This window comes from Excalfactoria chinensis, chromosome 2 (assembly GCF_039878825.1).
Source record: "Excalfactoria chinensis isolate bCotChi1 chromosome 2, bCotChi1.hap2, whole genome shotgun sequence".
Lineage (NCBI taxonomy): Eukaryota > Metazoa > Chordata > Aves > Galliformes > Phasianidae > Excalfactoria > Excalfactoria chinensis.
In genome coordinates, this window is record NC_092826.1 from 50,197,880 (window position 1) to 50,211,838 (window position 13,959).

The 13,959-nt window shown below is 41.2% G+C and overlaps 1 protein-coding gene across 1 annotated transcript in view; it reads left to right on the forward strand.

Annotated features, from left to right (window-relative positions):
- CEP192 (centrosomal protein 192) overlaps positions 1–13,959 on the forward strand; it is a 74,478-nt gene that overhangs the window by 9,773 nt on the left and 50,746 nt on the right. The window contains exons 9-16 of the mRNA XM_072328077.1: positions 1,680–1,866; positions 5,947–6,086; positions 6,749–6,979; positions 8,435–8,560; positions 9,454–9,608; positions 10,894–10,940; positions 12,278–12,410; positions 12,723–12,877. Of these exons, the coding sequence (XP_072184178.1) occupies positions 1,680–1,866; positions 5,947–6,086; positions 6,749–6,979; positions 8,435–8,560; positions 9,454–9,608; positions 10,894–10,940; positions 12,278–12,410; positions 12,723–12,877 (1,174 nt within the window). The remainder of the gene's footprint in view (positions 1–1,679; positions 1,867–5,946; positions 6,087–6,748; positions 6,980–8,434; positions 8,561–9,453; positions 9,609–10,893; positions 10,941–12,277; positions 12,411–12,722; positions 12,878–13,959) is intronic.

Below are 13,959 nucleotides of genomic sequence, written 5' to 3' on the forward strand. Positions count from 1 at the left end.
CTTCTCCATCTGTATTATGTCCTTTTTAACAGAAAGCAGAGCTGATACCAAGCTAACTGGAGTAACTTTGATGTTTTGCTGCTTGTTGCATGCACACAGGAATGGAAAATGAACTCCTTTTTCCCCTCCCCAACGCCGTTTGACCTCTCCCAAGACACCAGCAGCCTGCTAACTACTAAACGCTATTCAAAAAACCTTTTTAAACCACGTTGTGTACTTTTTTTGTACTAGGCCGCGCAGTTTGATACTGTTGAAACTCCTGATAGAAAAATACTAGGAGAGGCTTTTTGTTTAAAAAAAAAAAAAAGAAAAGAAAAAAAAAAAAACCTTTGATCTGAGCAGTTTCTTAAAATAACTTGTCCAATGAGCTTGTTTCTTGAGTCAGAATGGGAATCTTGTCCTTGGTTGGGATGGGAGGAGGGAAGTGACCACTTAAGTAACTTAGGTTAAAATTGTGTTGATAACTGCTGTGTTTTACATTTCGTAGTGTTCGACACTTGACTGAGATTCCTTAACATCACAGATTTGTAACTGCTTTGTAATATATGCAACTGTTGGTTTTAAAGCGAAAAGAAAATTGTGCTTTGACAATTGTACAGATGGTAGCTTTTGATAGTTTGGTATTGCCTCGTTTATAACTTAGTATGACTTAAAATGTGTGTTCTGTAAGTACTGTCAAGCTTTCTTCATCCTGACACAGACTTTTTCTGACGTGTTTGTATGTTCTTGTGGCGATGATTCCATGCGTAACTAAAATCCTGAGCGTACTGTCCGAAATAATGCAAACGTTTGAGCCATACGAAAGTCGAAACCAAAATGCAGCCATGTTGTGGATTGTCCGTTCATTTCATAAAGTGTACGGCTGTTCTTTGAGGCAAGTCCGCAGAACTGTAAACAATACAGACAACACCTGTAGGTATCTCATGTAGTTATACTAAAACACACGAGCATTACGGGTAAGTTCTAATAAAAGCAGCAGAAAAATGGCGTGAAGTGGTGTCGTTCTGAGTTCTGGAGTCACCGGGAAGCTGAAGTTGATCCCGAGTATTTTGCAGAAATACATAAATATACACAAAGATTGTACTTGGCTGAAAGCAGTTGTCCTCTGTAAATGTAAGCTATTAAATTTCAACTATTGTAAAAGCTATGTGATGTTTTTATGTCTACTCTGGAAGTCCCGTGAAGTTCATCTGAATTAGATGCATCCATAGAAAATGTACTTTACATGATTTTTAATGTTGAACTTGTGTCGCAAACGGGGCGTTACTAAATGCTGTTAACAGATCACAGGAATTCGGGGAGAGTGAAAGCGTGTTCATAGCTGTGTTATCAAATTATTTTGGTTTCCAAAGCGCTTCATTCATTCTGTAAAATGCGTACTAGAATTATTATTACAGAGTTCTTTCTAAGAGTTTCAGGGCAAAACTTTTTTTTTCCTTAAAGAACAGTTTCCAGATTTGTCTTATTTTGAATTACAAGCCTTGATTTCTGCTATTATGTTCTATTGGTTTTGGCATGGATATACTAAAGCTTTTTTTTGTTTTGTTTTGTTTTGTTTTTCCAGCATGTCTTTTCTCCCCTTTGGTTCTCCTTGTATTTACTGCCTTTCTCTTTTTTCTTGTTTTTGTTTTGTTTTTCGTTTTTGTTTTGGTGTTTTGTTCCTGTCTTAATTGTTTCAGGTATTTCTTTCCCCCTCTGGATTCCCCACGGGCTGGATCGAGATGGTCCAGTCACGCCCAGCTCCTTCCTCCTCCTCCTCTGATAGAGCACTCTTGCGATGCTGAAACTGCCAACCTCCAGTATCCTCACCCTCGCAGACGATGTGTATCTCGACCTCTTAATCTATTACCTGAGAATGAAGGGGTTTAACACGTTACTTTGAATAAATGGTAAAGGGCCTTATACTGATGTTTGTGAATGCTTCCGTTTCTGGCTGCTTTTGTGTTCCTTCTCTCCTACAGAAGATTTAAAACGTTTGGGGTCTTCATGCATGTTTTGCAAAACAAAACGCAGTATTTGGAACAGTTATTTGTGTGCGTCAAAGGAACATGTTAATCTGTAGCCTTTCAACTTCGACAACACATGCAAATGCGAACCACGAGCTGCTTATGGAGTAGCCAACTTCAAAGTGCCTGCCCTGTTGGTTTTGTTTTTTCCTTTTCCTTTTATTGTGCTCTCAAATTTTTTCTTTTATGTGTTGCACCGAGAAATGTGAAGTGCATTCCCAAACTTAGACGTATCTTCCAGAAGCGGTTGAATAACTGAAGGATGACATTGGATCAACTCGTAAAAGAAACAGAACCATTCCTGTGTATACTGCAGCTAAATGCAATTTGGAATGTTGGGTTACTTTAAAAGAAATACCCATCTTGCTATATAAATATTTAAATTTTATAATTGTGGTTGACTAATAAACTTACTTTGAAAGGGGTGTTAGTATGTTTTTTCTTGTGATGGCGTGGAGCTGTTTTGTAACCAGTGTGAGATTTTGGGTTCAGATGTCCGTTCTCCTATATTTTGGTTTAAGAAGCTGTGCCCTTCTGGATGTGCAGTTGGACAGTAAGTTTTTCTACTGCACACTGAACTCATTGACATTTCTCACAGATGCGTTGGCAGTTTACAGACTGTTGCAGATGTCAGATTTCAATTGCACCAGCCTCAGATTTCCAAGGATTGAATAGTTCACTTAGAACACTGAAGAAGAAACAGTTATGACTTTAAAGCCTCCTTTTTGATGGGTCAGCACGGGAATAGCATGGCTGTGCCTCAGCATGCTGTCATTGACTCAGGGCTGGCTGGCGTGAGGCAGCAGGAGGATAAAGCAGGGCCATTACTGCGTGGAGTAGCATTACCGTAGGAGGTTATGTGGAGCTGGTTCAGCAGATTGAATGGGGAAGAGAAATAAATGGGCTCTGTGCCACACAAACCTAAAGTATCAGTGTATTTCCTGGCAGCTATTGCTCTTGATATTACCACATGCTTCAGAATGGGCTTTTGTGACTTTCCAGACTAGATCACTAGCGTAAGGTAATCGGAGGGCAACCTGCATTCTTCAGAAGTTGCTCTGGATTTCCCTTATATTCTAAAAAGCTATATTTACTCATAAAACCTTCAAATATTTTGTTCAGGTCCATCACATTTGTTTCTTGGTTGTCTCTGATAAGTCTAATTTTCATTGACTAAAAGCTATAAGAGGTAGCTAGCTATACTGTGAAGGAGTGCTTGCTGATAGAACACGGAGGTAGGGTGCCAAGAGGTTTCAGCCTGCAAGAATAGAACTGTGGGGAAAAAAAAGTTTAGTAAAAGCCTTTTTATCAAGAAGTTTTTTGTTTGTTTGTTTGTTTGTTTGTTTGTTTGTTTTTTTGCTTCTTGAAACCATGCTGTACTTTGCACGGTAAACAGCAGAAATGTTATGCGATTGAAAATAAGACAAAAATGGAGACATTAAACAATAACGTTCCTCTGTACGGAAATGAGTTTTATGAATTAAACAAACAAAAAAACTCTTAACGCTGGACTGGAATTCATTCCTAAAACTTGAGAACATTCTGGATATGCAAACAGCAAAGTACACTTTGCAAGGTTTAAGCCATTTGCAGAATTTCCCTTGCCCCTTTAAAAAATCACATCCTTCAATACAGCAATTAGTCTGTTCTTTACTGCTTTTCTTATTGTATCAGGGAAAACCAGTGCTTCTTCCTATGCAACCATCAAGGTTGCGGAGTCAGTATCTTTAAATAGCTAATTCAGGATGATATTGGGAGCAGCTGTAAAAGCAAGCTGGCTGCAGTGAGAAAATGCTGACAGAAAACACTGACAGAAGAAAATGCCTGCTGGCCTGGGAACCAGGCCTACAAACCAGAAGCATCCTAAAGAAATGCATCTGAGTTCTTGGAAGACCTCAAGAACTGTAGACAACCCAGTGATACCCTCCATGAGGACAAAGCCAAGGAACTGTAACAGCAGCATCATGAGAAAGTAGGAAGTGGCAACTGCCATTGGCTGTTTTAGCTGGAAGAACAGAAGGATAGCCTGGGAAAAGTAAAAGTTTTGTCTGCACTATCAATGTGGCAGACCCACAGCTGCCTCAGGTGAAAAACAGTTGAGCAGCATCTTCTGGCTGTGCCAAGTAATTGTGTCTTACACCCTCTCATGTCTTTGTGCTAATGACTTGTTTTCTTTCCTAGAAGGAGCTCCTCTTTGCTCTCTGGGGACTTTCCATGCACAAGCTTTTCCTATGGGACTTCCTAAACAGATTGGGTGTTCACTGGGGATGCCTGGCTGACTATAAACTGGCTCTATGGTCTGTGATGCAAATGGCCTTTGAAGTGAGACTGTTGTGTATTGCCCCCTCACTTGGGATTGGACTGGGGAGTGCTGTAGGGACATTTTGTATATTAATGTGTATATTCGTAGTAACCATAAGATTTAATAATACGTATGATATATATATACATATATACTTGCTGATATTCCTGATGGCTGCTATACTATTATTGTATATGTGCTTACTTTTCTGTTAATAATTTCTAACAGCTTGATAAATTATTAATTAAAAGTATACTTGCTAGAAGTGATTTGTTTATATGTACAAAGAAAACGAAAGAAATTAAAGCCTCCATGTCCTTGTGCATTATGGAATTACACAAACCTACTGTCAAGATGCCCATACACCCTCAGGCTGGGTAACCCTTTAGTTAATGACACATGGCCACATTATTTTCCTGTACTGAGCATGTTTTATTGTTAGATATCCTGATTAATTGCAGTCACTCCGCTCAGTGATGGGAAAATGCTGTTCACATTTTCAGTGCAAATGAATCATGTTTCCACTGGCCTGGCCAAGTACTTTGACTTTAACAGCTGAACTATATCTGTTTTGTGGCTGATGCCTTTCAGTTGCCTGCCATTTTGCACAGGTGTCTCTCCAAATGATGATTGTTTCCTCCATGAATTCCAGATCCTCTTTCTCTAATTTGCCTTTATTCATCTCATTCTTCCATGACTCAAGATAATGAACTGTGCTTACATGCAGGACCTGGGACATGGAATAGCAGAACCCCCAGGATGGAGACCCTTACCCTGTATTGTTTTCTGTATGCTAGCAACATAATTCAGCCTGAACTTCAGGACTGCAAGTTTTAGGGCTTTGTTGCTTTAACATAGCAGCTTGGAGGTGTTTCTTCTACTGTCTGTCATTGTTTTGACTGTTTTGAACTTATTTGGACACAGTATGAAATCCCGATGCTGCTGTGTGTGTGGTTATCCAGAGCACAAGTCTGATGAGGAGTGGCTGAGGTAGCTAGGATGGTTTAGCCTGGAGAAGAGGAGGATCAGAGGAGACCTCATTGCACTCTACAACTTCCTGATTCTAATTTTGGAAGACCGGAGAACATTTTGGGTGCGTGTATGTACCTTTAAATACAGATTGGCTAGAAACCGAAACAATTCAACACACAGTGGGAGATGAGTTGTTGTCATATATAACCTCTTCCAGTTCTTTGATAACCTTCATAATTTTAGGATTTTACAGTTTCATTCTATTGTTTTTGCAATCCCCAGACCAGGAATATAACTGCAGAGTAAGTGCATTGTAAGACCTGGAACAACAGCAGCACCCTCCTGACGTCCTATAGGCATACAGTCACTTGTGCGGAAAACAGGACCTTCACACCCTCTGCTTACAAAACAACGTGGTTTTTATGCTTCAAAACTGAAATCAGACCTTCCACGGACTGTATGGGATCTGCTTATCATCCAACCTTGATAAAATAAAGCGTTCCACATAGCAACAGTACGGCAACAGTAGACTCCTAACAGAAACATTATAGCAGCCTTGATGCTCCCTCGCTGTGAGGGCAGCCTCCTCCCGCCTAACGGCCAACGCCGCGCCGCAACCCTCTCGCCCAATCAGCGCTCCCCCCTCCAACCTTCTACTTTCTGGAGTCCCCCGGCCGCCAATCGTCATCTCTCGCTGCCGCTCGCCCCGCCCTCCCCCATCTATTGGCTGCCGGCGGGGCGGGGCGAAACGCGCGCGCGGGCTTCTCGCCAGAGGCAGTGGGGGTGCTGCTCCTGCTGCGCTCCAGGTGAGCCGGGGCAGCTTCTCTGCCCGCCTGGGGGCGCTGTGGGCCGGGGGGGGGCGAGGGGGGCGGGCCAAGCCAGCGTGAGCGGCAGTTTGAAGTTTTGGCGGTTGGGCGGCGTCCGGCGCTCTCGCTCGGCTCCTTCCGCTGCCCGCTCCTCAGGAAAGAGGCGGCGGGACGCGGCCCTGCTGCTTCGCTTCGGGGAAAAGGGTCCCGGCCTGCGGGGTGGTGAGCGGTGCGGGGGCCGCCGGGACGGGTCCGGGAGGTGGGAGATCGTGCGGAGTGCTGAGGGCGCCGGGCCGGGGCCTCCCGCCTGGAGCTGTGGCCCCAGATGATCGCGTCACGGAGTTCGCGGCTCCCCAGGTGGCTGCTGCTGGGGGAATGCCGGAGGGCGGTCTCGCTCCAAGCGGCTTTGCGGGCTAAATATAGGCTGGCACCCCGAGCGGCGTCGGCGCTGCGGCTGGCGGGGAACGGCTCTTTTTAGGAAGTCGGAGGGGGCGGTAACAAAAGTGCTCTGAAAGGTTTGCGGAGGGGGAATTTGCGATTCACTCTTAAGCGCGTACGTGGTCCGAGCGGTTTAATCGCCGAACAGCATCGACCTCTGCGTTTAGGTATCGTTTGTGAGGTTGTTACGTGGGGTAGGTAATTGTACGCTCTTGTACTTCCAGATGCTGTCGGACCAGGGCTGACTGTTCCGAGCAGGGTATTGCTTTAGACAAATTGCACAGCGCAATGGAAAGCTTCAGAAACATTGCCGATGAGACCTTTCCCAGCTTCCTGGGCAATTCGCTGAATAGCAGTGCCAGCGTCCTTGTGGAAAACGTCACCATTTCCTCCAACCCTGGCTTACCTGTTGCAGCTTCGACTGTTGCCAAGAACAAAGCGGGCCCTGACAGCAGGTGAGGCCCTCCTTCAGTTCTACTTAATAGTCTTATCAGTTGTCTGGTTTGACCCATTTAATTTGGAAAGGAAAAATTATTGCCACATATTACTTAGTAGATGATTACACTGCTTACTAATTAATAGAGTGTGATTGTGTTAACAGTGAAAAATCTAGATGAGATTCATAGCTCATAATGTAGTTAACTTTTCATTAAAGTCATTCTTTAAAAGAATAATTTGGTTTTTAGAATGAAAAGATAACAGTACTTGAAGGGAGCATATAAACAGGAGGGGGAATGGCTGTTTACATGGGTGGATAGTGATAGGACAAGGGGATGTTTAGGTTAGATATTAGGAGGAGGTTTTTCACACAGCAGGTGCTGACACACTGGAACAGGTTGTCCAAGGAGGCTGTGGATGCCCCATCCCTGGAGGCATTCAAGGCCAGGCTGGATGTGGCTCTGGGCAGCCTGGTCTGATGGCTGGTGACCCTGAACATAGCAGGGGGGTTGAAACTGGATGATCATTGCGGTCCTTTTCAACCCAGGCCATTCTGTGATTCTATGAACAATTGAGCTTAATTTCATTCTTTACCTTGAGTGTACTCTAGCCATTCAGAGAATATGTTTTAAAAATGTGGGTACTACATTAACTACCTAAATCTCTCACATTTTTGAAAGGGTAACATAAAGGGAGTGTGATGGACACCAGTTAAATTTTAATACAGTGTATTCTGATCTGTTCAACAAGGGTTAGTACCAGCAGTGGCAACTGAAACCTTTGTTTACATTACTGCTTTCCCATTATATACAGTGAGGTCAGACCGTTAGGGCCTGTCTTCAGAAGTGTGCATTCCAAAAGTGGCAGTAGCCACAGAGAATAAGAATGTGGTTGTTCTCATAAGAACTTTAAGAGGAGGAGGCTCAGGGAGGACCTTATTGTGCACTACAACTTATAACTCCCTGAAAGGTGGTTGTGGTGAGGTGGGGCTTGGCCTCTTCTCCCAGGTAACAGCAGTAGTGTGAGATGGAGTGGACCAAATTTGCACCAGAGAAGGTTCAGGTTGGATATTAAGAAGAAATTTCTTCTCAGTAAGAGTGGTGAGGCAGTGGCACAGGCTGCCCAGGGTAGTGGTGGAGTCACCATTCCTGGAGGTGTTCAAGAAACAAGCTGGTGTTGCACTGAGGGACGTGGTTAGTGGGCATGGTGGTGTTGATTTGTGATCAAACTGTATGATCTTAACGATGATTCTTAATGAGCCTGTGATCCTATTTTCAAAAGATTGGAGAACGTTCTGGATACAAATACATACCTTTCTATACAGATTGGCATGTAAATGCAGAACTACTCAAATAATTCAACACGTGGGAGGTCAGCGATTGCCAGAGAACTGAAATTGGAAAGAATAGTATGTAATCACAAAGTAGAGATGCTTATCAGAACAATTGTGCTTTCCCTTCCCACCTCTACAGGCTTTCTGATATCCGGGCATCTTATTTAGAAGATGGAAAGAACTCACCTCCATGCCTGTCTTCTCAGAGTAGCCAGTCGGATCCTGAGCCAGTGGGGAGGCTTGCCATCAGTTTTCATGATGACGTGTGAGTGAGGCTGTTTAACTAATTCTTTGCAAAAATGCATATTTCATCACAGTATTTAGATTTGTATATGCGATGAGCTACTCGTGGAATATGTTTGGATTTTAAAATTAAAATTGTCAGCCATAAAAACCAAGCCAAATTGGGTCCCTGATAGTAATGTATCCTCCTGCCAAATGTCCTGTTCTCTACATTTTAGACTTTTCTAATTTAAATAAAGCTAATGTATAATGTAAAAATGTTTTGTTTCACTCAGTGTGGAATCTTTAACATTGTATGAATTAGCCCAGTAAGGTAATCAAGCATGAGGCTATCAGAAGTGAAAAGTAAGTTTTGAGCAGAATTAGTGAAATTCTTTATGGTTCTGTTCAGTGGAAGCTTTTGTAAATTATGATACTATGATATGATGATGTTCTTTATATTTCAGGTCCAATTTAATGATATGAACAGCCTGCTGGTATTTATGGAAAATCCTGTTTAGTTTCTATTTGACTCGCTGTCAGTTGGATCAAGGAATTTTCCCAGCAGGAACCTCTTCCCTTCGGGCTTTCCTCTCTTTTGCAGAAATGCAGAGGAGAAGAAGTAGTAGGGGACAAAACAGCAGCAACAACAACAAAAAAAGGGGTGGGGGTGGGGAGAGCACATATTAGCATTAAATAGCTCTAGTTGCTTCTCTGGGACATTTTGGGTTGTGAAACAGCAGCCCTTGTAATCTCGATGATATTCCTCTATTATAAAATGATGGATGATGTGTGTAGAATTTGTTAAAGGGAACAACCAAATTCTGAGGGATGAAGGTGGGAAAACTTCTCAAATCTTTATGTAGAGAGATGTCGTATGTTGATGTTGATTACGTATAATTATACTATTTTAAATTGAAATAATTCTCTTTTTAGGGAAGTTGCTACACAGGTTAAAGAACCTCAACCTACAATTGTTAGTCTGAAGGAATCCTATTCATTGCCTGGAGATCAAGACCAGAATGTCGTTAGGCATTCACGTTGCAGTCAAGATACCTTACTTGAGGTATTACCACTTGAACGATTGGAAGGTATTAAACTTTAAGAAAAATTACATACTTATTCTCAGTGTTGTTACTTATTATAGAGTAGTTGTGGAGTTCATAACATTTTCAGTGCAAATGGGATTTGGAAAAACATCTTTTTATTCTGAATAAACTGAAAACAGAAAAAGCTTGTGATTGAGCAGAAATCCAGCTGTGTGACCCTTCTCTTTCAGTAGGTGCAGGTTTATGAGATTGTATTTTAACTAATGTTTCTTTTCTTGCCCTATTTCAGCCAATAACAAGTGGTTTTTAGCTGTAGCTGTCCAAAGTGGTAGCTCCTTTGTTTGTTTATTTATTTATTTATTTTAGTGTAATGTATGGAAAAGTTGTCTGGGATAGTGTGAATGGGACAGCAGAAGCAGAACAGTGTTCTGTAACTTGTTTTAAAAGTGCAGAAACTGATACTAACTATACATGAGGGGGAGGGATTCTAATGTGATTAAATTCTGTTGGCTCCTTCAAATGAGTAGGCTTCATAAATTCTTCTAGCCATTACCTTCTTCAAAGCTACCTGTGTTTTTGTGAGGTAAGGATTCATAATTCAATAGACAACACATTCTGTTAGGAAGTGCTTGGTTTGTAATATAAATGGACCCTGATAAACCACTGTTCTAGTTAAAACATTGTCTTCAGTCATTTCTTATTGTAGGTTTGAGGAAGTGACAGTAACTGTAGCAACAAAATGCTTTGGAAAACTGGGAGTGCCTTGTTTGGGCTTGATCCTGAGCAGTGCCACTTGGATATCCAGTTTTAAGTTGTGCTTTATTCAAGGCTTAAGATTGTAGCCTGGAAACTGCTTTTTGTTCCCATTTGCTTCTTAAGAATTACAAACCTTTTCGGCTAACGTCTGTATGTTAGATGTTAACTCTGTCTTGTGGGACAGATTTGGTTATGGGAGAATACAGTAGAAAAGTGGAAGTTGCTTACAAATGATTTTAAAAAAAAGAGAATGGCTCAGCAGTGAAATGCAACAGTGAAACATAACACTCTTTTCTGCTTCTGTTTTGTGCCACTATCTTCTTCATGGTGCTTAGTAGACATCCTTCAGGCAGTAATTGTCTTACATACTATCTACAGTTCTAGCCGTGTTGAAGCCTTGCCTTTTTAATTGTTTCTGAGATGCTTTTGATTGTTCTTATATGAACACAGAAACTGTGGTCTTGTTATAACGTGTCCATTTCAAGAGACTGTCCTACAGAACTGTTACTACTTAGTATGTTCTCATGTTATGCTACTAAAATACTGATCTTACTTTATTCTTTTGTTCCAGATTTACCATCTGGAATATGTTTTCTTCCAGACAGCAAGGATAACAAGGTAAAAACTTTTCTAAGTACGGTAAAATTAAAGATATCCTAACAATAATCTTGTATGAGGCTCCTCTCTTGGTGAGGATATTAAACACTGTTCATTGTTTAGCTGTTCATAACTGCAGGCTGTAACAGTTTGTCATGTCACATTTTGCCTCTGTTTTCCACATCACCTAATTAGCACCACGGGAGCATGACTCCACCTGATCTCTCTGTTGTGAAAGCTGTTATTTATTCCTACCCTGTGCTGCCTGCTCATTCTTTATCCATGTATGAATCTTTTTATCACCATTGTAGTTTGCCCTAATGAAGAGCCTTGGAGGAACCTTTTTGAATGCTTTTGGATGTTGAAGTATACTATCAGTCTGATTTGTGATGTCTCTGTACTTGTTAATTGCTACAAGGAATGTTAGTTCGTATGACTTATGCAGCGTTCCCAATGTAAGCTGCACTATTTCTAAGATCTCAGTCTTGTTGCACCTGGATTTATTTTTGTTTTCCCTCTGTTTCCCATGGCTAGCAAACAGCTGCATCAGGTATTAGCAGGTCTGTGCTTCAGCTGCTTAATAACAGCTAATAACAGCTGCTTTCTGCTGTTGTAGAGAAGCTGATGCTTATGGGTGCATATGGGAATGAGAGCCCACAGCCCTTGTAGAAAATGCACCTCAGGCTGCAGCCAGATGCTGTCCAGCTGTATGCTTCTTGACGTGTCAGCTGGTATTTACTAAATTCTTTTAGTTTACTTTCATTTGATCTGTGTGAATACATGTGTTTGTTTTATGGGCCACAGGAGCCTGTGACTTGCAGTGGAACGCTCTGTCATTGAAAAGTAGTACCTCTCTTTCAAATCATGTCTGCCCCGATTAGGTTAGATATTTGCTACCTGTCAGTGATGAAACAATGTGAAACTAAATCCAAAGTAGGCATTGCGTTACTATTTTCTTAAACAAAAACTAACAACGGGTTTGATTTCGGTGTATGATTTGTGAAGAAGCTTTGCTTTAGCATTATGGAAACCTATTGTGAGTTTCCTACTCCATACTTTAAGGTTAAGGATTTTATATCTTTATTTTCTCTGATAAACCCCTTAATGCAGAAGTTCAGTATTTTGGTTCTGAGATCTTTAAAGTTTGGTGTTATTCAGGTGGTTTTTCCCTTTGGTGATTTCTGTGTTTCTTGCATGTATCCATTGTGGAAACTGGCAGGCAAAACCCATTGGAGCAATAATACTTCCTGCAATGAGGAAGAAGAAAGGGGGGGGAGTTTTAAGATGTTGCTTAAAAAGGGACTCATACAATAGCTGATCATTCACAGGTGGATTTACATATTGGATGTTTCTCACAGGTTACTCCATCTGAACCTTCAGAAAAACTGTTGGAAACTGGAACCTCAAGTGATCGTCTTAGCATTAGCCTTTCAAGTTTCTTGGAAAATGAGAAACTCTCACCTCTTTCAAGCTTAGGAGGAGATTCCACAGGTAAGGCTATTTGTAACTTTATAGCTTTCTCTGGGTAGTTGTTTGTAGAATTTTGACACAACGTTGCTACCTACTTGAGAAGAAATGTATTACTTAAGCATAATTCTGTATAAAATATTTGATCAAAAGCTTGTGTTAGGAATATTAAAGAAAACACAATTTATTTTGAGGTGGAAAAACAGAATCATTCTGCTCTGACTGTATGAATGTGTCTTGTTGTATTAGAGATGATGGAGTTGCTCTGATAGTCTGCCAGGTGATTTATGAAATACCTCTAAAGGGTGAATGGGATGTTTTCTTTTGTTTCACTAGATGATGATATTGATGATGAAGAGTTCTTTGATAACCAACTGGAAGCTTATTTTGAGCAGCTGATACCCCCTGACATGACCAGAGGAGACAATGACATAGGGAAGCTTTCAGAATGCTGTACAGCGCTGAAGCTTTCTGAAAATGGCTTGCTTCAAGTAAGTTTAAGGTGGAGTTCCAGACTCAGAGTTCTTTATAGTTGTGAAACATGGTAGTATTGTTGAGAATTGTCTGCCGGGGTGGACTAGATATTCTTTCATGACACACAACTCAACAGACAGCCCTAAGCAAAGGGCTCTTGATTTTAAAAATGTTTGGTGTTTTTTTGTAATTGCTAGCAAATACAGCCCTAAGCAGGAAACAAAGCACTATGAATGAGATTCTGACTTTCTTTTCCCTATGTAAGATTTTCCCTAGGAGAAAAATAAAAAGAAACAAGAGAAGCTAAGTAGCATAGCTAAGTTCGTATTTATTATCTTATAGTGCAGAGCTAGCAGCTGATAAATATGCTCATTACAGAAGATCTTGCTGATTATGTGAAAAGGTATGGGGGAATTAGGTAAGGAGTTGGCTGTCCCAAGAGACATTAATCTGGAAGGCTTGCAGGAAAGCTCAAGTGTTTCCTGTTATGCTGTTGTCTTTATTTAGGCCTTCATTCAGATTTTCTATGCTCATCTTTGTTGTGTCCTTCTCCTTTCTCCTGATAAGCAGTTCCAGACCCTGTGCAGTCAGTTTTGTTACCCAAGTACTAAGGCTGGATTACTGTCTGTTCTCTGATAGGATGGAGACTTGTCCTTGGGTTAATAACTAATGTATTATCAGTGGTATTTCCTGAGGATGGGCATTTTTCTTGCTGGACTACTTAAGACTTCGTTTCTTAGTCCTTATTATCATATGTACGCTTTTCAGATAAAATATCATTTCTATCTCTAAGCTGTAGGATAACAAAAAGGAATAATGACCTGAGCAGCACCTTGTTTAAGTATCTGTTAGGATATCAATGTGTGATGCTGAATTGCTAGCTTGATTTTTAGAGTAAAGTAGCAGTAAGGTAGGATGCAAGTCAGCAGTTGCTGCAGTAAGAGCTAGCCTGTGCTTGACAAGTTTAGTCTGTGCTGCAGTTCACTCTAACATTTCTGGGGCTACTTTTTAGAGTTTCGGAACGTGTATATTTGAGTTTGAGCTTACTGTATCTCTGAGGTGTTCCCTTGAATGAATTATGGTGCACCTTCTATAACTT